The 23712-nt window shown below is 39.4% G+C and overlaps 1 protein-coding gene across 2 annotated transcripts in view; it reads left to right on the forward strand.

The window, feature by feature from the left end:
- The first annotated feature begins 41 nt into the window (after positions 1 to 41).
- The window catches only part of PIK3R1 (phosphoinositide-3-kinase regulatory subunit 1), a 57429-nt gene continuing 33758 nt past the window's right edge, over positions 42 to 23712 (forward strand). Inside the window, exons 1-2 of one of the 2 annotated variants that reach the window (XM_027634465.1) lie at positions 42 to 154; positions 5120 to 5874. In XM_027634465.1, coding sequence (XP_027490266.1) covers positions 5541 to 5874 — 334 coding nt within the window. In that variant the 5' untranslated portion in view covers positions 42 to 154; positions 5120 to 5540. Of the gene's footprint in view, positions 155 to 3883; positions 3971 to 5119; positions 5875 to 23712 lie in introns of those variants that run through there. The other variant, XM_027634466.1, reaches the window with a different exon arrangement.

Genomic DNA, 23712 nt, shown 5'->3' on the forward strand with positions numbered 1-23712 from the left:
TGGTGCCGAGCGCGGCCGGGGCAGTGGGTCCGGGACCGCGGCGGGACGGGCGCACGGCGGAGAGCGGCGCGGTGCGGCGGGGCGAGGCGGGGCGGCTGCTGCTGCTGCCCGGCGAGGGCATGGAGTAGGCGACGGCGCCGTAGACGCCGCTGAGGTAAAGCGAGCCTGTCGCATCCGCCTCAGAGAGCGCTGCCCCGCAGGCGGCTGCCGGGGCAGGGGAGCGGGGCGGGGTGGGGGCTGTGCGGGACCACCCGGCTGCGGACCCGGGCTCCGGCTGGTGACAGCCCGAGCGGCAGCGCCGCCGCCACCCCGTGCAACTTTTTCTTCCGTGCACGGCGGGCTGTGGCGCCGCCGAGCCCTCTGGCGCGGCAGATTCGGGCAGGCCGCCCGCTGCGGCCGAGCCCGAGCCCCAGGCATAGTGCAGCCTCTCCCCCCGCAGCTGGGGGCGCCCCAGCCCGGCTCTTCCTGGGCGGGCAGGGCGGGCGACGTGCTGTGCAGGGCTGTTCCGTGCTCTTCCGTGCCGTGCCGCGCTGTGCCCGGCTGTTCCGTGCTCTTCCGTGCCGTGCCGTGCTGTGCCGTGCTCTTCCGTGCCGTGCTGTTCCGTGCTCTTCCGTGCCGTGCTGTTCCGTGCTCTTCCGTGCCGTGCTGTGCCGGGCTGTTCCGTGCCGTGCTGTGCCGGGCTGTTCCGTGCCGTGCTGTGCCGTGGGCGCGGCGCGGCCACTGCGGGGCTGCCCGGGACCTCCGGCCCCGTGGTCGGCGTGGGGAGCCGGGCGGGTGTCCCGGCCGGGCTGTGTCCCGGTGCGGTGGGAGGGGTGTCCGTGCGGATCACTGGGCCGGGAGCGGCGTCCTGCCCGCCCGTGCTCCGATCTCCGCCGAGGGCTCCGCCACCGTCCCCGCGCCGCCGGGGAGCGCCTCTCGGCGCGGCCCTGTCCTGCCTTTGGAGGGGCTGCGCCCCCCGAGCTCCGGCCCCGGGAGAGCTGCTGCTCTGCAGCGGGAGCCGCATGTCAGTGCAGGTCTCCGGAGAGATGAACCTGCCGGCCTTTTAAACGGGGTGGAAGCTCAAACTCTGCTGTTTTCCAGGTTTTTTAAATTATCATTTTATTGATTCTACTGGAGTAGTCCTGGTGCTCACTTGCCGTCTTTCATAGTTTTGCAGCCCTTAGAAAGTCTGAGATATTTCAGAATGGGATGTGCCTTACAGTGTCTACAGTACTCATTCTGTGTGTACATTTTTGAACTTCTGCAGTGGTAGAATCTCCACAGACTCAAAATAATTATTTCAAAGACTGTAAGTAATATAAAGGTATTACTTCATGATACATCACGGACCTCACTTTCTTGCAGAAAATAGTGTTTTGATGTGCTACTTAACTTGGTTATCTGCATTTGGAGAGCGGCAGCATCCTACTTCAGAGATAACTGCAATGTGAGTCACAGGTGTGTAGACACCTAGTGGGCAGAAGAGTCAGTCTCCAAGCAAAGTTCCCTGCTTACCTTTCAATTCTCATTATTTCAGTGTCTCCTTAAGTAGGTTGGTCTGCTCTACTGTCTACGAAGCTCATACGGCAGTGGAAGAGAAGTTTTTGTTAGGCACTATTTCCCTCGGGATTTTTGGAACAAGAGAGATGGCAGTACAAGGAGATATGTTTATTAAATATGTTAATATAAAGGTGAAGAACATTTTTGTGTCTTGTATTGTAGGGGTGCCATATCAGTAACACATGCACACCCCTCTGATTGGGCTGGTATTAACAGTGATACGCAGAATAGAAGTTCTTGGGGCAGGTAATATGCAATTTCATTTCACGCTGCACGGAGCCTTGCAAACCTGGGCACTAGTAATCAACAGTATCAATTGGTGGTCTGTGCTGTGTGTGCCTGCATGTGTGTGCAGGCTTTTTGAAAAGGGAAGTCTAATTCAGGCTCAGATAATTCTGAGTACACAAGTACTCAGTCACCAGAAGAATGCTCCCTTGCGTGGGAGGAAATGCTTGGGTACCAGTGGAGTGGAAGCCAGACATCATTTTTAACAGGAGATGAATGGGAGAGTGGACAGGGAGTTTTCATGTCCCCTTTCTTTTCCACTTAAATTTGCAGGAGTATCTTGCATGTTTCTGTTGAATTTTAAATTTTATAACTATTAAAATGCCCAAGATAAACCATTCTGCTGAGAGACTAGAATTCTGTCTGAACTCAGGGATCTTTCAGCGGGAACAAGCTGCTAGTAAATAAAAACCAAATGAACATTTGATTCTCTTACAATACTTCTTCCCCCTTTTCCTTTCCACCAGCCAAATGGAAATCCAGTAATATGTCATCTCAAATATAACAATGTTTCTTCCCTGAAGTGTTTGGTTTGGTTTTTTAATCTACTTAAGATGGTCTCCAAACTATTTATTTTAGGACTTGTCACCTTAAGTCAGTTTGAGTTAAAATACCTGAGTGTAGAGGCCATGTAACTTGGAGTAAAGGGAATTTGTTTATAACAGATCTTAGCAGAGCTTTCTAAGAGGATTCTTTGGGTATGCTACAGTGTTACTGAGCTGCTGTGGAAAACCGTTGTTTGTCCCTGTGCTAGGTCTGTCTGCGAGGCTCTTGAAGTCTGAGTCTTAGTTTGTCCCTAAACCTAGTAAAAATAGAAAAAGGGATAAACTCAAGAAATTCAGAATGGCTCAACCCTAGGATTGTCTCCAGGTACATGAACCATAGGTCAGTCAGGGGGTCAGATGCTGGGGGCCCTGTACTGAGGGCAGTGCTGATGAGTGAGTATGAACAGGTACTGCAACTCTGAGCCCCAGGGAAACTGGATTTAGGGAAACTTTGCTACCATAATCGCATTGAGTTTTTCTAATCAGATGCAGGTTTTGAGCTTTTGACATATGCTTTAAAACTGTCATAAGCAGTTTTTATGTTAGTACAACATTTACAGTTCTGTATTTTCAGATGATGCATAGGAGACACAAGTACTCATTTTAAATATATGGCCATAAAGTTGCTATGATACTTTTGATAATAAAAGATCAGAGGAATAGGTCAAGTCAGTTCAATTATGCAGTGTTTAAAAGATTTCACTGACTGCCAAAATGCCCATAGGCAGAGTTAAATAAGTAGTTGTAGCAGAGCACTTGTTGAACCTTTCTTAAAAAGAAAATAAATATTTTAGAATAATTTAAGTAGTCAAAGTGGTAATTTTCTAACAGGTTTTGCTATGTGCATGGTTGGTTTTGATTGGAAACATTTTTATTGGTTCCACCACTTAGATCTAAAGTGTGTAAGTGCATTTTGTTGCCTTGCTACATGAAATGGGAGAAACCCACGCTTTTGGAAAGGCTTATCTGCTATTTAATTGATACATTGACATTTGTACTGTTTCCTCAATTCTTGTCAGCAGGCTTTTCTCTGGTGGAAGAGGGAAACAAAATGTCAGTGAAACTCCGCTCACGTTAATTGCAAAGTCTGTGGTGTTTGGTAGCATGAGCTAAGCAGCATAGTTTGGTTTTTCAGAAGTGGCTGCAGAAATTTCTAATTAGAATTTTGATGGGAGCTGGATGCCTAATGCACGTGGATAGATTTGCAAGTTATTAAAATAAATACGTGTGTGCAGGCTTTTTGAAAAGGGAAGTCTAATTCAGGCTCAGATAATTTTTTCCTACAGCAAAAACTGGTTGCGAGGGATAATAAGGAAGTTCTTCAAGAATTTAACAAGATTCTTTTTCTGTGTTCTGTCACAAGAGATGTTGAGCAACATGCAGCAGGGACCTGATGAACTGAAGAGGAGCCACATACAAATTAGGGATCAGGTTCATTCACTGGCAAAGGAAGCCCATGTGCATTCTTATAAACACTTCTTAGCTTGTCAGCTAGTCATATTGCAAAGGACTTCATGACTGAGACATTAGGAAAAACGGTGTGGAAAAGAGCTGTCAGATGTTCCCTGTTCCAGCCCTATCTACTGGTATCTCTTTACAAGGTAAAAGGGAGTGTTTCACCAAAAAGAAAATCAGCTTTCTGTGCACTCAGTACCTAGTACAAAGTCAATATTTTACCTGCTGGTATTACACAGCTCCCTTGGGTATTTTATTCAGATGTAGTTTAGGAGTTTCCATGCAGCTTTGAGGAGTTAACTCTTTCTGGTTTCCAGTATAGCATTTCAAAGTATGATTGGACTTGTCTTTTTAAGTATATAAAAATGAGTAACAGTTGAAATAACATTTAGAAAGCTTTCACTGTTCTGTATGTCTTTAAGCAATTGTTTGCCAAACAGATTCACTTTTTAGTAATATATTTTCTTTTTACTTTATGGTTGGGCAACCTTGAGCCAAATGTTCAGACCTGTGTTCTCTTGCCTTTAGTGTAATTTAAGCATGCACTCCGATACTCTACTCCTGATAGGGCTGCTTAGGTGGTCTGGGTGTGCCTGTTTCAGTTGCTGATTGTTTTTCTAGTATTATACCATAAACTCATTAAAAATTATCTGGAAGATGAAAGAGTGGGGAAGCCCCTCATTTGAAAAAAAAAAAAAGGCGATATAGTAGTCATCAAGTAAAAGCATTTTGGACTTTTTGGTTCTTTTACAGATTATGAAAAGACACCTTCTTCCAAAGGATTTTGAAATATATACTTTGGGATGGGGATTGTTCCCTGTCCTTGTCCTTGTCATAAACAGGAGGAGAATGAATACCCCAGTGGTCAATGCTAATTACTGTGAGCCCCCCACCCCATCCTGGCTGATCTTTTGTGGAAAAGGGCTGTGGTTGTCTGTCTTCAGGCAGATAATATGTAAAATCTTGCTGAGAGGTTGCACTACAGGGACAGCTACAGGGCTTAGCCCTCTCATCCTGAGACTTCAGTAGCTGTAAGTGACAGAAAAGGAAGCATGCCTCAGACTGCAGGGTTGCAAATCTGATTCGAGTAATTTGATGTACATCCTTTACAAAAATGCAAACATTACCTGGAGATTTTTTTGTGAGGTCACTTTATTTTATTGTTGCATAGGACTCTTTTGTGGGACACAGTCTTTGCCAGGGTTGCAGTAAGCTTAAGTCATAAGTAGAATCCCATATTCACAGTCATCAAGAGAATCTGAAGTGGTTTCATCAGTTTTCTCTTCTCTTTCTAGGAAAAGCATGTGTGCTGAGTTTGGTGGCAGAATTTTCAAGGTACGTGGGCAGTCTGTGGCAAATACATCTGAAGAAGGTGTGACTGTCTACAAGAGTCGGCTGAACTTGTGCGTGGAGACACAGAAGTGCCAGCAAACCCAGGAAAGGAACTAATTGGAAGAATATTGCCACACATAGAAATAGTGGAGCACTTACTTCATCAACAGTCAGTGACTCAGAATAAATACATCAGTAAATACATCAGCAGTGAAATGATAAATCTTGGTGCTTCTTGATTCTCTGGTGGATTTTGTTACTTAAGAGACATTTTCATTATCCCATTTAATAAGTCTTGAATTTCTCTGTACATTAAAATATAACTGGACAATCAAATTTTGATACCTTTTAATAACACTTTTGAATGTTAAATTGTTTGCCAAGATGAGTGCTGAGGGATATCAATATAGAGCTTTATACGACTACAAAAAAGAGCGAGAAGAAGACATTGACTTGCACTTGGGAGATATATTAACTGTGAATAAAGGTACCTTACTAGCACTTGGATTTAGTGAAGGGGAAGAAGCAAAGCCTGAGGAAATTGGTTGGTTAAATGGCTTTAATGAAACCACAGGGGAGAGGGGAGATTTCCCAGGAACTTATGTAGAGTACATTGGAAGAAAAAAAATATCTCCCCCAACTCCAAAGCCTCGTCCTCCTCGGCCTCTTCCAGTAGCACCAGGTCCTACAAAAGCTGAAGCAGAGAGTGAGCAACAAGGTTAGTACCATTCTGAGAAAATGTGTGTGTCCTCCATGATTTCATATATTTTTGTTTCATAGACTTGTCTGACTGTACATTGATGTGTATTAACACCTGCTGGTCAGCTTTTTTTAGGGCATGGCTCATTTCAATCAATTAAGAATTGTTTCTACTTAGTAATATTTAGCTCACACTCTTTGTAGTTTCATGTGCTTTGTCTCAGGCACCACAGAAACCAATAACTTACTGTGAGGTACATCTCACAGGTCGGAAAGTATGCTTGTAATTCACCACTGTAAAGATTTAAATGGAAAATGAACTGGTTAGCATTTATTTTAGGTTTATAAGAAACTGGTTGAAGTGTTTCCTTTTGTGGTTCATCAAACTCACTATTGAGAAAGTTCTCGGTGATTCCAACACTATATGTTCTAAATAAACAGTACGTTCCTATCACAAATCTCTTGCTAACAGCAAAAAACACATTCTTTACCTGTGGCATGGAAGGTAAGAACCCATATTTAAAATTTAACAATGAAATTATAATAAAGAGAAATTCAGATTTTACATTGTTTGGAGGAGTATGGCATGCAGTAGAAAAAATAACTCTTATATAAGAAAGGAAGATACTTTCTTTTAATCTAAGTTCCTTTCTAACCTACATCTGCAACAATATGTTAGGCAGAACTCAGAATTTGATCAGAAATCTTCTGTTAATAGACGAAAAAAGTCTTCTCTTTTGTAACTGGCAAAACTTCAGGGTAAAAAACCAAACAGAAACACCCTTCCTTCAGGTGATTTTTGTCTCCTTTACCTGCTAACATTCAGATAGTTGGATTTTACATATCAGTGCATACCCCAAATCTATCTTAGGATAGACTTTGGTCTTTCACTTCTGAGAAGTCCAGAGTGGCTTATATTGCTTCAACTTCCAATATTTCTTAAATTCTCATTATTTCTAGCTGTAGGAAATATGAGTTGTAGTATTTAATCCTGATTTTCACAGTGCCACCATAGTAATGACTAGTATCATCACCCTGTGCCTCCATAGAAATGTTTGCAGCATCAATTGCAAAGTGGTAGGATCAGTTTATCAACTTCCATCCCACTGTGCATACTCTAATTTTATATTCAGCTATGCTGACAATCAGCACAGATAAGCATGGAAATATAGAAAATTGTATGTGGCAACGAAGTCAAAAGCTTGCAGAAACATTTATAGGTTGGTGGGGACTTAATAAAGAGTGAAGATGAACTGGTTTATATAGCAATATTCTTAAGCGCTAACACATTGCTTGCAAGTCTGCAGTGCTTATCAGTTAGGATGAAGGTGAGGGCAGATGAGGCTGTAGTGACATTTTAGGTTATACTCTCCCTATGTCTTAAATCCTTGAATTCTCAACCTCTAGTTATTAGAGTTTCATGGTTTCTCTCTCCTTAGATTAGTTCTGAAGATGGGCTATTTGCTTTTGGAAGAAAAAACTGTTATTTCTTTGATCATTCCTTGTATTGGACATTAATGTGTGCTGATCAGGTTAACACTGACTTTTCTTAAGCCACCTCTGGAGATAGCTGTTGCCATCATATGTAACTGCAGAATAAACATGCTCTTTGGATACACACCTCAATGCTGATAGATCATTTTGAGCAGTGGAGAATGGAAAGAAAGTCTCATTCTTTACATGTGCATGCTGCGGTGAAGTAACCGGTATCCCAGACTTTGATGGGTTTATTGCTTTAAAAAGTGATGCTTTGTAACTTCCTTGGTTTCTGTACTCATGTTTGCTTGGTGCTGCTGTGCTGGAAAGTCCTCTTGTTAATCTTGTCGCTTCCAAGTCTGCCCCAGGACTGTGCTTGTAACAGACATTTATGGGGGTTTTGGCTGCTGGGAGTTACTTTGGGAAATTCTGCTGCAGATTTTAGGGGCTCGGCTTATATGTAGGCTTCTCTGTTTCCTCGGGATGAAGCAGTGCCCCAGCCTTAGTGACTAGATCTCTCCTGTGTGAGGTTTATTGCCTTTAGACAGAGTAATATTTACATAGAATGTGTTTATTTTTAATACCGTGGGACTGTGGGAATTGGAAACAAGAAAATGTTCTACTTTAACTGAGGATCTTCATCTCAAAGTCTGCACACATAATTCTGCCATGCTCCAAAATGTTTAAGAATCAGCTTGCAATCCAACCTTGGGTTTTTTCTTATTTCAAAAAAAAAAAAAAAAAGAGTCAAAGTTCCCATAACTCCTTTTAAATTTAAGATCTTAAACTTCATGTAAGAGTCTAGGCACCTTCATAATCCCCTAAAATCAGGGATTAGACCCCCTTAACAGAATTAGGGTAAACACTGAAATTTGAACTCCAAGAAGTTCAAGAGCTATTTGGAGTTCAGGTTTAATCACTTTTAAAATAATTTATGTTTTCTTAAAAGAAATAAGGAAAAGTTATGATAAGCAGTCTCTTTACAGATCTTTTTGCTGTAGAGAACTAAGGCAGAGACTGCTTTGAATCCTAGAAACAAATTCGGGAAAGAGTATTATAAAAAACAAAATGAAGATGACATTTTTAAGTTAGCAGGATGCCACAAAAATTATGGTGAAACCAGAGGTGCTGGCAGAATAATGTAGCAATGCATGTTTGGCTTCCAGGTGGCTTCACTACTTTTGTGTCTATGATTTGGGGCAGGGAATAGTACAATTAATATTGTCCAGCAGCTAATGTTATGGGCCAAATGTAACTGGCATTGAGCCAAAAGATTTTTCCCAGGATGATATCTCTCTCTACACCCTTATACTGTATTTCAAATAAATTAATGTGTAGTGTGAAGCTTGCTTGACCAAATGCACTCAAGTTTACATTTTCACTACTTGATGAATTGTTGAAACTGTAGTGGATTAAAATGACAAGTTAATGATGAACTGGAAGCAGACTTCTTAAATGTACCTCATTATTTGTAATCCATATACTTCTTTAATTCTGTAAAGATTCAGTTCTGTATGTACTCCTGTTGTGTATATGTTGAATGAGAGTATCAGAAACTTAACTTCTGATGTCAAAGAAAATATATACACAGTTATAGAAGTTCCTTCATTTTTTTTAAGAAAATACTTCTGTTTTCCATACTCTTTAATGTTTTTTTCTCCATACCTTTTTAAACTTGATCAATTGCTCATCAATGTCTGTTGTTTCATATTAGATCTAATTTGCAATATTCAGGCACAATGATGCCAGTATTCACAACTGTGGGGTACTCATACATAAGTAATCCTAGACATCTGAACAGACTTTGCAGTCAGTGAGGCTAGTAACATGGGCAGAGCTGCTCAGGCCTGTGTCTTATGCAATCAGTCTTACTTATAAACAGTAATATTTATATTAGAATATAATATTTCATAAATATTAAAAGCCAATCTGAAAACAAGAAAAACCCCTGCTGGTGGTCTCAAATTACATTAAAACACTTAAATCAAATCTTTTACCATAATTTTATTTTATTCATGACCCATTTAAATTTCTAGAATCTTTGGTTAAGACAATATTTGGCATTCCCTGACTGAAATTTTAGGACTGTTGCATTTTTTTAAATTGCATATGAAAAGATATGAAAATAAAGAAGGTACAAAAGCCCCAAGAAGTCTCTAGCACCTTTCAGTTTCAGGCCTGGTGCATGTCAGAGCTGTGGCAAGGCAGATTTAATTTCTCTTGCTGGTGTGAGGCTCTAACTGGCCCAACCTGCCTTCTCCCCAGATTTCCTTTCCCACCAGGCAAAGGTGCCTGGTTGCTGCTGTAGGGATCAAGGCACTTGCAACAGTGGAGACACAGCACAAGGTCATCTTTATTCCTTCCACAAGACATCTAAGTTTATGAAGTAAAGAAGTAGTAGTAGATGAAGCAGTAAAGATTTTACATGATTTCCCCCCCCCCCAAATGCCTTGTGGTTTTTTTGGGGTTTTGTTTGTTGGTTTTGTTTTGTTTGCCCGTTTGTTTTTCTTTTTTTTTTTTTTTATTTGAAGCTATGTTAGTCTGGTTCCTCTCACTTAGCCTGGTTTTGCTCAGCTCTTTGCAAATGAAAAGGACATAAACTGTACAAAGTCCAGATATGTTTTGTGAACTTTGATTCATCTCATCTGATACTGTTGCATACATTTAGAATTGATTCGTACCATGTCATTTCTCTACCTGGTTTGGGAAGGCTGATCTTAAGCAGACTTTGGAGCATGAAGCTTTAATTGATGAATAGAAATACTTTCAGATTAAACTTGGATTGCTAAATTCTCGCTTTGAAATGAAGATCAGATTGCAGAAGGGCACACCAGGACTTTTTATGAATAATTTGTCAGTTTTGATGTTTTGGAGCTTCCTACAACTTCCTGTGTAACTTAAAAGGGTTGTTTATGTTGACAACCCTTTCAGCTGGTTTTGAGCCTAAAAATAATTTGAAGCCCTTCCTTCTTGTGGTGAAAACTATAAAGTAGATTTATATTTTTTAAAATAGAAGATACCCAAACTTTCTTTCACTTCTCTCCTAGTACAGATACAGATCAGCAAATTAGACAAAGACAATGTACATAGAAAATTTGGAAACTCTTTCCTTTCAGCAACCAGGTTATGCAATGTCTGAAAAAGATCCAAACCAACGAAGAGCATAAAACCGTTTGTGCATGCTTTAACTGAATGTGTTGTAGGATTTTTTCCTCTAATTTTGCTATAAAGCCAGTGGAGCAATTACATTTGTGAAAATTATTTACATTTGTGTATTGGGGGACATAAGAGTGAGTGGAATGCAGCAAACCTGAAGCCTCTATTGGGAAGAAAACGGTCATCCTCTCCTGATTTAGGCAAATGGAAAAAGGAAATTATGGGGTGAAGTGATGAGTCACTGTCTCGTGGCAAATACAAATGGTAAATATGTATGCCATTTAAGCCAGAATCCTTGAACTCATCCTTTTTTGAAATAGCTTGAGCGTAAGTCTTTGCCCTGCTGCAGTTGTCAGAACTGCCTTTCAGTCATGAATTTTCACATTGGTTGATTTAGACTTGCACTGAGAAATGCAAGTCTAAATGAGTCTGAGAAATGAAGCAAGTTCCTGCCATAGACTTGTGGTCATATCTGTAGGCAAATTTCTAGCTGCGAGATGAGTGAATGCATCTGAAAACAGGGTTGTCATCACCTACTTTAACACTGATGATAACAAAGATTTTTGCAAGCTGCATTAAAGTGAGACAGAGCATTTTTTCAAAGTGATAGTACCATGGTGATAGTAACTAAAAACGCTTTTGTAAGCAGCACAGGATGCACAGGGATAGGATTGCAAGTACTGGTACAAATTGGTTATGAACCGTTGACCTGGACGAGTTCATGGTTGATGCGTGGCCCCACCTGCTGGTAGAGGAGGAAGGAAGCAAGAGGGAGGAAGGACCTTCAAAAACCACGATCTTCCGTGTTGTGTTTTAATCGTCACAGGATAAAAATAAAAGTGAGAGAGAGAGCTCTTGAAAATAATACTTTATTTGACCAATAGATATTTCTGGGACAATTATATCACTAGGGGCACGCAGAATCCCCTTTTGACTCTCAAAGGTGAGCCTGAGAAGGCTTTTGTGGCTGAAATGCATCTTTTTTCCCAAACAGTATCAATTAGTCTAAAAAAATGGTGCCTTTTGTTACACATTTTGCTTTAAGAAACTGAAAGAATAAGACAGCCCTGTTTTGATGCTATGAGAAATATTTGTCTGTTTTGTATCATGCCAATTTTAATATGCCTTTCTATGGTTACAACAGTGACATTATGTTGAATGACTTTGCTTACCTTTTTTTAGCCTTCTGTAATAGTGATTTAGTCTTGTTGATACCTTGTACTGACATGAAAGCTCCCGGGGCAGTTATAAAGCATGGCAAAGGTAAAGTAGCTTGCTCCTCTCCATTGGAATCATCTTGATCTGTTCCTATAGCTGTGATCCAGGAACATCTGAAAAAACCCCTACTAGCAAATAGTTAGCCAATAGTTCTTACTTAGGCTTGCATATGATAACATCAGTTTGTAAATTTCAGCAATACATGGTGCTAAGTTTGCCAAGAATGGATCATTCAGCACCCCAAGCAAATAACCATGCCCACTTAAATAGTTGTGTGATGCCATATGTGCATCCAGATTTTCTTGTGTGAAAGAACACAGGTCTGTAACTGCAGCTGGCTGTACACTCTTTCACATCTGCATCTTGCTCCAAAGCTGCTTTACATGATGAGCATCCATGAAATCAATCTGAAGGCTAGAATACAAAGAACTGCTTTATTTTCATAGCTAAGAATCACAAAGGGAACTACGTGATATTAAAGACATACTTATTTTAACTGGCAAAGGATTTTAAGTCCTGACAATACTTTTGTGAGAATACTTAGGAGAACTTACAGAGAAGTTTTGGCTTTAATAAAAGTAATAACTGTGGTTAATAGTTGCTAAGTTTTGTTCATGTATGTCTAAAATGCAATCCTATTTTGTGGTGGATTCATTAATAGAAGAGAGTTGTGTTGTGGTTTTTTGTTGTTTTGATTTTGTGTTGGGGTTTTTTGTTTGTTTATTTGGGCATTGCCTGAATTCTTTCCGTAAAGTGTTAGCAGGTGTAACTTTTTGTACTAATTTGACTGCTTTTTGTTCAGCCGTTGTGCAGCAGTCCACAAGAATAGCACCTGAATACCATTCTTTATTTTACATGCTGATCCACTTTACAGTTAGACAGCATAAAAACATATTATTTAAGCTGACAGCTTTTCAGGTAATAAGGATCTATAACCAAGGTCTTCCAGGCATAGTTTCAGAAACACACTATTGCACTGAGCCAGGGAAAGATGTAATTGCATATGCTTTCTGCCCTTTAAAAATATCTTTTAACACTATCTTGTACTTCAACACTACTACGTAAACTATGATATGAATGATGAAAAAGGTGTTTAACAGTTCAGTTAGCTGTCAGACAATTTGCTCATATAATCCACCAGGTCTGTGTGTATATGGTTATCATCGTTTTCTTTGTTAGAACATTTCCCAGAAGTGAATGTCTGAGATAATTTCTTCACTGGATATTGTAGATGTTGAGCGCAAGAAGTGAAATCCACCTTTGTTTAGTCTGAACATGGCAGTTTCCATCTGTGCTGGTAAATCACTTGGTGGCATCTGGGATGGGAAGATGCTCCTGCAGAAGCTTTTTTTTTTTTTTTTTTTGAGTACTTAGATGGTAGAAAAGCAAAGTTAACTCTGCTTTCCTTGAAAGTTTTGATGCTTCATTGTAAAAGAGATACACACTTAAAAAGGTAAAGATACTGGCCAAAAGCCAAACTATTCCGCTCAAACACATTAGATTGGTGTAATTCAAGCGGTCTCTACCTTGCTCTTTCTCCCCTGTGGGGTTAGATTTATTGGATGCAGCATGCTGGAAATTCCTGCGCCACAGCCTCCTGCTCTCTAGCTGGGAAGGAGGAGTAGCACAGCCTGCTATCTGTAGTCTGCGGAGGGAATGCACTTCCCAGGAAGCATGGCTGCACCAGATTTGTATTCTTGTTTACAAATGTAGCAGTGGAATTTATTTGTTGGGGTTAGGAGAGAAAACTCTAGTGCCATCACCTATTTCTTCCAAGATCTTTTCCTACTTGGACAAGATTGGTAGATAGCAGATAAACACAGAGAATTATTCTTGGCAAAGAAAATTTTGAATGGTACACTGCAAATCCGTGTTTCAAAGCATGTTATGGCTTCTCCAGCAGTCTGTCTCAAAGGGAAAGCTTTTAGTTTGTGAGGTTACCTTTTTATTTCCAAGCCCTCTTCATAAGCTGTTCTTGGCTGGAGGTAGATGAAAGCACTTAAATTAGGGAATTAATGAAAGAAACCACTAATTGTGCTTTGTGGTAGATAAGGCTGCTCAGCTGTGTCTGGTTTCATTTTCTTTCTATTCAGGAACATTCCAGAAATAAGCAGTTAAAGGGAAAAAATTCACAGTTCTTTTCCTACTTGCACACTTTGTTCAATTCTATGAGCAAACATTCCAGTTCTCTACTGCTAATTTGCAAGTGTTCATGTGCTGTGTTTGGATGGGGATATGAAAATGTCTGTTGTGTTTATGACCTTACCCTTGAATTGTTTCCTTGCCAAGACACAAGTGCTTGGCACAGGTGAGGACCGAGAGAGGCCATGGCAAACCCCTCCATCGTTCCCCGCTTTTCTCCTAGCTGACTGTCACACAATTGAGAAGCATTTGCCCTGACATGGTCTGCGGAGAGTTGTGAGGTGCCAGGGCACCATGGGGTGCAGCGAGGTATGATCTACTCTCTTAGTCTTCTTGTCTCTGCTGATGCATGGGTCTTCTGTGAGGGGTTCATGCCCTCTGAGAGCTTCTCTGAAAAAGGGCACTCAGCTTACCAGGCTTTGTGCCTCATACTGCAATATGGTCTTTCATTTTTGGTTTGATAATATTTACACTGCTTAAAATGTAGCCATTTCCTTGAGAGAAACATAAGCAGATGTCATCCTTTGACATTTTGAAGCAAGTTATTTTGGGTACTTTGGAGTCAAATCTGTACAGATGTTTAAGTATAATTTAGAATATATTCTGGCCAGTCCAAATCTACTGCATTGTTCTGCAGCCAGAATAGTGTAGCTAGTCAGTGGCCTGGATAAGCAATTTTCTTGGGAAGAGAAAGATTTAGGGAAGACTTTTATTCCAGTCCAAGACAATTCAAAGTATAACAAGTTTTTTAGTGATCCTTGCAATCTGGCCTAGCCAATAGATAAAAGTTTAAGGAACAGATATTCAAAACAGCAAGTAGCAAAAACTTTGTCTGAAGTATCTGAAAATAAAGGGCCTCTTTTCACCAAATGAGGGGTTCTGAAGGGCACAGAGGAATGAGTGTTTGAATTGTCTTTGCTGTATTTATGACTTACTACTCGTAGTTGAAAGAATAGCATCAATTCCCCACCATTTTCATGTTTTTCTGACTTCCTCTTGGGCCAAACTTCATGCTGATAACTCCAAAACCTTTCTGGTAGCCTGTGTAAGCTGCAGCCCCCTACAAGAAATCAGAGATTTTCATAGTCTCGTTATTAACAGGACACTTTCTGAGGATTATGTTAAATCACTGTTTGAACAATGTTTGCTACAGAGCCACTAGCATAAAATCTTGCTTAGCGAATTGAAAGTCCATTATTAAAACTTGCACTGACAAGTAGGCTGTTGGTACTTTCCACAGTGATTGAAGATGCAGGACTGTGTTGCATGTGCAGTTTAGCAAAAAAGGGGAAGACAGTTACCAACTGCTAAACTTTTTCTCCAGATGTTTCCTCTAAGACAAATATGTAGAGTTTTATTATGACACAGTAAGAACACACCAATAAGATGAGAATGGTTGTTTTGTGTTTTTTTTTCTTCTCATTGTCTGTTTGATCTAAATAGTCAGTGAGTCAAATACTGTGGTAAATTATCTGGTGGTTTAGACGGAACATGCCCACACTTGTTAATGTGAACTGCTCTATTCTAAACAGAGTATTAAAATGCTTTATTCAAAATCCTTTTGGATGCAAAGTAAAAATGAAATTATTTTAAAGTACTGATGTCTTGAAATTTTTATTTTTTTTTTTTTTACTTGGAGGATTTGTTCACACAAGAAGCAGAAGGTTACTATTCTGCTTCCCCTTAAAATGGTGGCAAAATCCATTTTGACTTCAGAAGGAACAGAATCAGACCTATAGTTGAGGTTTAGCAGCACTGGGACAAATTCCATAGTTCTTACTCTTACTTCTCTCAGGCAAAATTCCCCATTGTCTTTAGGGTTTGGAGCACAAATCCTAGCTCTGTTCGAAAGAGATTCCAGTGTATCAAATTGCATAGAATATGAATGTGTGTGAAATACTGCACAATAAACAATGATGTAAAGAGCAGCATATGACTGTCCTTCCTGAATTTGGAAGACACAGAAGGGAAACACTGTAATGATCATCTTTTCTGAGGTCCTGGGCTAATGCAGAGCATGTAATTTCACTCTGTAATTCCTGTTTCAAGCTTATTACTTCTAGGTAAGTTTAAAGCATGTTACTACTTAGTCCAAACTCTTTAATTAAGTACATATTTAATGTACATTACTTTTTATCTCTTTTATGTCCATTATATGGTACAGATTGTGAATTTAGTAGTAAAATGTTTTCATTTGGGACACACACACATATTTAATTGTATTTGGTGATGACAGTATAGAGATTATTTTCACCAAGTTATTTTCTTCCATTAGATTCAGAACTCTTCACTGATACATGTGAAAAATTTGCTCTATGCTGAGAGATACTTTAGCAGGGCTGATTTTTTTCCTTAGGGATGCCTTTTTGAGTAACTAGTGTGATGGTAATGGGGATTTCTTATAACTGAGGAAGTGATATAGAGACAGTTTTAATTTTATAATCCCTTATTGTAGCAAATTATTACATTTATAATAAATACAGAATTTTATTACATTGAGGCATATAGACAATGGGTTATACACTAGAGTAGGAAAACCTTGTAAAGATTTCAAAACTGCATCTAAAACTTGTGTTTATACATGTAAGGTCAACTTCTTTTACAGTATGCCATCAGATACAGTTTTTAATTACATAGTTGTTTGACCGCTTTTCCCACTTATTCTTTCTTTGTTCATTGTCGAGGTCTTCACCGAACTAAAATTGCTTCTTTCAGCTTGTTTTGTTTGTGGTCTTAAGCCACCTGTTCTTAATAGCTTTCAGTCTTCTCTCTGGAAACAGGTTTCTTAATGATTCTTCCAATGACATGATTGATGAAAGTTTCATAGAACTTCATAATCACAAATATTAAGTCTTCTTCAGGACACTGTTGTGACCAAAGGTACTATCATGATTCCTGTAAGAATGAGGTAGACCAAACAGACAGCTAAAAAAAAATAACTACTACTTTAATATAGTTTAGGTTAATCTCTTTGTCATAGGAAGATCATGTGGAAAAACACTTCAAAAGGCTGAATCTGGGGAGTAACTCTTAGCCTATAAGAACTCTAGCCCTTATATTTCATTGAGATAACTAAAACCAGGAACTAGAACTGCATTAGGTTTGACTCTGTTGAGCTTTATTTGTCGCAAGGAACAAGTACCGTTTGCTCACTCCACAGGTGGCTTCAGTTACTGCATACTGGATGCCCAAGACAGTTCATTGCAGAACAAATCTTCCTGGTATACCTCTGCCTCCACCAGCTGGAATACAAATATGAAGATCAAAATTAAAAAAAAATTACTAGTATGTGAAAGAACAGATTCAACTGATGCGGTGACATAATTTAGTGTTGGCTTATTTCTCTCCCGATTCTGCAAATCCAAAGTTTCAAGTTCTCAGTACTTTGTTGTACATGTAAAGGATGTCTTGCACTTCAGTGCAGCACACAGTTCAGTGACATGCACATGTTTTAAGTGCCTATTGCTTTAGGGTTTTATGCTGCATCTCTAATAGTTTCGGGGTTCTTTAATGTATCATAGCTGTGATTCACAATGCCGGAATTTTTGCAAATGATGACATTACATATATGTTACTGTTCTAATACCAATCAATAACTTGCTTGCTTGAAAGGTGCTTTTCCTCCCATCTTTATTCTGCCATGCAGTAAACTGCAATCTTACTTAATCAAGAGGTGTGGCAGTGCAATTTCATCCTATTATGACAAAGTGCAAAGTTTTTCCTGGATTACTCTGTTGCTAGCATCATACTCTAGATTCCTTTTTTGGGAAACACTGGTTTAGAAAGTGAAAGTCAAGACAGCTTCAGTGTGGATAATAGGTGAGTAATGGGGGAGCTATGAAAAATATCCTTGACACCTGGAATGGTTATTCATTAACTTTCCAGACATTCTAGAATCATGGGAAGTGTTCTGCCATAGAGGAATCTGTATTGTCCTGCATCAGAGCCGAATGCCAAATTGGAGAAGTTGAAGGCCATACTTATTCCATATGAATAAGTTGAAGGCCATACTTATTCCATATGAACTTATCTGCACAAACTTTGTGGGTTTAGGTTTTTAATTTTTAGTATCCTCTAAATACTGATATGGAAGTTGCAGGAAGTTGTTTGAATGTACAAACAAGACACAGAACTCAGAAGAACCATGGCATTTGATCTCTGAAAGCTATATATGAATGCATACTCCTATGAAAAGCCCAAATTGCAAAAATCATTTGTAGTGGGCTAGAGAGGTATTTGACAGATTATGTGCAAGTACATACATGTGTCTTTCATTATTTGATTGCCTTTGGAGACTGGTGTTTAACTTGGCAGATCTACTTATTAAAAGCAAAGCTCTTTGGCTGGCAGAATTACAGAATGCCTGAAGGAGAGAGACGAAATGCTGAGAGCAAAAGAGAGAGAACGTGTAATGTGCAGAAAACATGGGGAAGCTATAAAGCCAGCAGGAAAAAGTAGACTTAAATGTGGTTCCAGTTTGTTCTATTGGGCTCAATTTGATTGCCATGCAGAAGCAAAAGCATGGAGCTCTCTTATTTCAATATAAAGTTAATGTTCTGGAAAATACAGTGTTTTTTGTCATGCTAAGTATTATTTGGTTACCTATTTGCAGCTCATCAGAAATCTTTGAGTCTCTGACTCAAATTAAAAGAAAAAAGGCATCTTACTTCAAAGCTTTACAAAGTACTGTCAGACCATGACATAAGTAGACACTACAATATGCTCTAAAACCTTGTTATATGTTAAGTTTCTACATTTAATTTCATGATAAGTAATTTGTAACTATTTGAGGGGGGGAATAAAACAAAAAAACTCAACCCAGGATTTATACATTTAAGTTTAGAACAAAACTATCCTGCAAGGTTTTGGAACCAGCATCCAAGCAAGTCGAGTATGTGTGTCTAGAGAAGCCTATACCCATGGCCTTGCACTTTCTCGATGGAGTTGGCTTCCTTTACAACCTCAGACATCACAGATTAGCTGGTCCTTTGCATTGTTCATTCCTAGCTGAATGCCATTATATAATAACCAGCCCCCCTGCTCTGTCTCCTAAGACTTCTCAGTTTGAGAGCAAGGTTTGAAATGTAGGAAGCTGACAGGTGAAAAGCAGACTGATGTAGTGAAACAAGAAAAAGAGAAGCAGAAGGTCTGGCTCTCCCCAGAGATCAAGACATATACTATTAAAGAAAAAAAAACACCAAAAAAACCCCCAAATAAAAGGGCATTTCCCTTAAAATAAGACCTGGGCTTAGAGGATTGTTCACACTGATCTCTATTAATTACTTGAGGGGCTATTAGTGCACACTTACTGTGAAAGACTGGAATCCACTGGGAGGTGACAGGTTGCTATTCAGCAGTTCTGAGTCCTACAAGAAATAGGTGGTAGCGTAGCAGAGCTCAGGTGAATTACACTAGCTGTCTGCTGCATCTGCCATTTTTGAGGAGCTTTATCTTGTAAAAGTCTCAGTAAAGTTCTCTGAAGATGCCACATCTGAGCTAATTAAATTACAAGTTTTTCCAGCTTCATGCAGGCAGTTCATGTGAACTGTGTTTAAAAACAAGGAGTCATATGCCTGTTAGAAAAATCAGGTCAGTTTAAAATTAATGTATTCCTCTTTCTCCTGTTCTCGACAGGGAACTGGCTTTTTTTGGAAGTATTCTCCATCTGGGAGTCAAGAGAGATATCCTTTTTCCTTTTGGCATGGCCCACATTTAAATAAATAAATAAATTCATTTGAAAAGGTAAAATAAAATGAGAAAGAGATGTTCCCTTTTGCTAGGGTCAAATAAAGGTAACTGGTTCTTTCTTCTGTCAAGATGACCAGGGGATTCCTGTGGAGCAAAATCATAATAAAAAACATAAATGTAAGACTTCCTTATTTTTTCTTCTCTCTCCATTTTTTTCTTTTTTTTTTTTCCCGGTAGGATAGCTGGAAAACAACCAGGATGTAATTGGCATTTTGACAGAATAGCAGCCAATTCCCAGTCCTTGCTGGTCAGTGTGGAAGAAGACTTACTCCTTCCAGCCAGCAGCCTTTCAGCTTCACAAACCTCCACCCACTTCTTAGTGAGTCATAGCTGGAAGGCCTTTTCACATGTTTGATCACATCTTGTGCGAGTCAAGAATGTATTTTTTACTCCTTTATTGCATCCTATATTTAACATTCCTGATTATAGCTTTTAAGTTCTGTATGTATGTGGAAATAGAGATAGATGTATAGATAAATAGTGTCACTATATTTGCAGATATGGATGGGTGAGAAGACCAGCAAACTTTCTTGTCAGAAGCAAGATGGTGGAAAAAGTGGTTTGGGTTTTTTATGTGTGTGACCTGTAGAAGCTGAGTACACCAGCAGCACTTAAATATACAAGAGATTAGTATTTGATGGCATGCTCATGTATGCACCTAGTACTCCTTTGAGTTCAGAGGCATTATTAATCCTGTTCCCCATTAATTTTCTACAGGGAAGTTGGAAAACATCTACAGCACATTCCACTGTGCTGGAGAAAGACAGTGTAGGACAGCTGCCTGGGAGAAGAAGTAAGGAAAGGAAGGAACAAGTCTTTGTACAGGACATAAAAAGAGCTTCTGCCTCCCTCATTTGTTCTCTGAAAGAGCTGCTTTTATTTCATCCACGTGAGCTTAAGATCATGAGGAACATGTCAGTTCTTAACCAGATGCATGTTTTTTCTAGTTTGCAAAGACCTTATGCAGTTTAGACTTTTCAGTCTTACTTACAAAATATTGCTTTCACTTATTTCGTCCTCCTCTGTCACTCTTTCACAACACACAACACTCTGGTTTTCCAGAGGGACACATTTTTCTTTGTTTTAGACTACAAGGCACTCTAGCACTGTAGGGTTGTATAGAGGTTGCAAAAGGATCTCTTAGATTTGCTCACAGTTATTACTTGGGTTTTCTTAGAGAGGCATTGTCTCTTGCTTTTGGTCTCTTTGCAAGTGAGTACTCCCAGTGCAGACTGAAATCCTGTTCCATACCTCCTTAGCCTGATTTCAGTTAATCTTTGGCTTGCAGATGGTGATGTGAAAACATAGCCAGTTTTTCATCAGCACCATATTTGTTGTTATTTTCAATTTTTTTTATACACTTCTTATAAGCAGGTTTTGAACTATAAGAATTTCTGCAACGCAGTGTGCTAGGCACAAATGTTAGTCAGCCTGTTGACTGCTTTGTTAAGGTACATGAAATTCATTCACCACCTTAAGCGCTAAGGTTTAAATTAAAGTTACTTCAGCAGTGGAGTGTGAACAAACAGTGGTACGTGTACTTCATATTCCATGACATCCTTTCTTGTATAGCATCTGTATGAAATATATTGCAATTAGAAAATAACACTGACATTGCTATGCAGAGAAGTCTCAAAAGGAGTATGATGTGGCTCAAAAAATGTTATTACGTACAGACTTACAGCTTTCTTCTTCGTTGAAATTAAGGAGAATGGTGGGATTAACTCTCTGCAGATTCAGTCCAGGATTTTCCTAATAATGTTGTTTCTGTATCTATGTCAAATCTCCCCGTGGTTTAATGGCTGTATGGATTAACCCAGTTTTACTTTCTTATAAGACTACTTTTCATCATTGCTGTATTTTGTTGCTGCAGCTATAGCCCTAAGCTTCTTTTTTTTTCTTTAAGAGGAGGAAAAATATTTGATATGAAATGCATTAGTTTCTTGAATAAAAGTCCTGGTGCTAGAGAGCTGTTACCATTGTTTGCATTTTTTTTCTAGGCGACTGCTATATACTCATTATTTTCAACATTCAGTGTACTTACAAATGTTTCCCATAATTCCCAAAAGATGAAGGAGCTGTCAGCAGCTTCTGCAGTTCTTTTATGTAAATCTTCTAAATCTAAACAACTTGACTTCTCAAGCACAGTAATACATCTTTTATGTATAATCTAATAATCTTTTTCTTGAAGTAGTAAAGAACCCATTCTTTTCCTCTAGATTGCTTGCCTGTGGATAGTTTGAGGCAGATTTGCTGGCATTTTTCCCCCCATTAATTTCTCTACAGGAAAAAGGTAGCAAATCAAAGCATTCTTTCAGAGTAGAACAACGTACTACCCTGAATTTTTATGTATTTTGATTATTGAATTAAAAGAGAGGATTTTAAATATGCTTTTCAAATGGAGTTATTGTCACAAACCGGTAATGGCCTTGCCTAAGAAATTTTATGGTACCAAAAAAAAGGAAATAGCAATAAGGAGCAAGGATCCTTTACAGATGGGACAGGTAATTCTCAACAGTGTTACAGCAATCCCAGTATCTCACAGTGAACATTCATCCAGTAGTCCTATCTTGGTTATAAAGAGCAGATGCTTCTGGGGCACCATTTCTAACCATCACTATGTTTCTGTGGAAAGGAAATTGAGGTTAGTAATCTTTGTAGGTTAGCACAGACTATTCAGAAGAAAATATATGCAACTGCTTTTTAGGTAAAAACAGTTCCAGCTCAGGAACTCACTCCATCTGTGAAGTTTTACCTGATGAAAATCATTGAAATCATGTCACCATGACTCTCCACTGCCTGTACAGAACCAAAATTTTCAAGTGCCTCTTGAGATGGACCTCAGTATTTCTTCCCTTAAAAGGTAGGCAGCTGCCTCTCTCCTTTGTGTCAAAGGTTTCCAGGAACAACCAAATATATATTTCCAATTTGCTGGAAAGACTTGGGAGCAAATTTTGGACTGAAGTATTTTTGCATGAGAAGCCTTGTTGAGATGATAGAAAATTCAGGTTTGAAGAGGAAAATAAACAGGAGAGTATAAACCTACTGAATGACCATGTGTCCTCCTACAATCTGGATAATGTTGCAGATAATAAATAACTCAGCTCTTCAACTGAGTTTTGTCCCTTGAGAGCACTGGCCGTTGTGCACTGAAATGCACAGGATAATTTCATGGGAAAAATGCTGTATCATTATGTAAAAAGAGATGAAACCATCAACTGAAATTGCACATGCAGTCTTAGTTCTTTGTGGTCTTAGCTTTTGAGTGCTTGACCTTGTGGTCTTGATGTTCTTATAATGTAATTTCATGTGTCTGTGTAGTATAGCAGACAGCAGGTAGAGGGAGCTTGTTGCTGTAGCAAAAATGCCATGTGAAAGTAGTAACTTACATCTAGTCACTTTAAAATAAATTACACTTTTACTAGAGTCTCACCACTGCTTTATTAAAAAAGAATTCCAGAGTGCAGAAGTTAGTAGAAATCATGGCTTTAATATCCTTGAAAAAGATGCGGTAGTTTGTGAGAAGGCAGCTGGCATCTGTTCTAAAGGAATGCTTAGTTAATGTTAAGACCAGTAAGGGGGAGATCTGTCAAAATTTTGTTCCAATTCCAATGAGGACTTCTACATACTACTATTAGAATCTGGATGTTTAATGGCAAGAATAACACTGAAGCACTGGGAACCTGATAAGTAAGTCAGCAGAGGCAACTGCCAGTGGAATGTGCTGTTTGTCCTCACGCCAGTGTTATCCATACTACACTTGAATATTCAGTGTTACATGTTTTCCTTCTTGATACCATGTGCAGTTTCATGTCAAACCACTGCCAGAAGCTGTAATTGTCCGTTAGTGTCTCTGAGGAGAACTGGGCAGAGTAACTCAAATTCTTGCGGAGCTCAGCTCTTTTCTAGCCCTGGAGCAGCAATCCTGAAGGAGGAGGAGGGAATATAACAAGCCTCACTTCATGAAAAAGGCAATGTTTTGCACTGTACTGATCCGTCTACTCGATTGACCCTGTCCTATTCCTCCCTTTCTGTCATCTCTGTAATCATCTTTTTTGCTTGTGGTGATGCAGTAGCTTGGTACCCTACACCACAGTTTACCTCTCATCTGCTAATA

Source organism: Corapipo altera, unplaced genomic scaffold (genome assembly GCF_003945725.1).
Source record: "Corapipo altera isolate COAL_440 unplaced genomic scaffold, ASM394572v1 61411, whole genome shotgun sequence".
Classification (NCBI taxonomy): Eukaryota; Metazoa; Chordata; class Aves; order Passeriformes; family Pipridae; genus Corapipo; species Corapipo altera.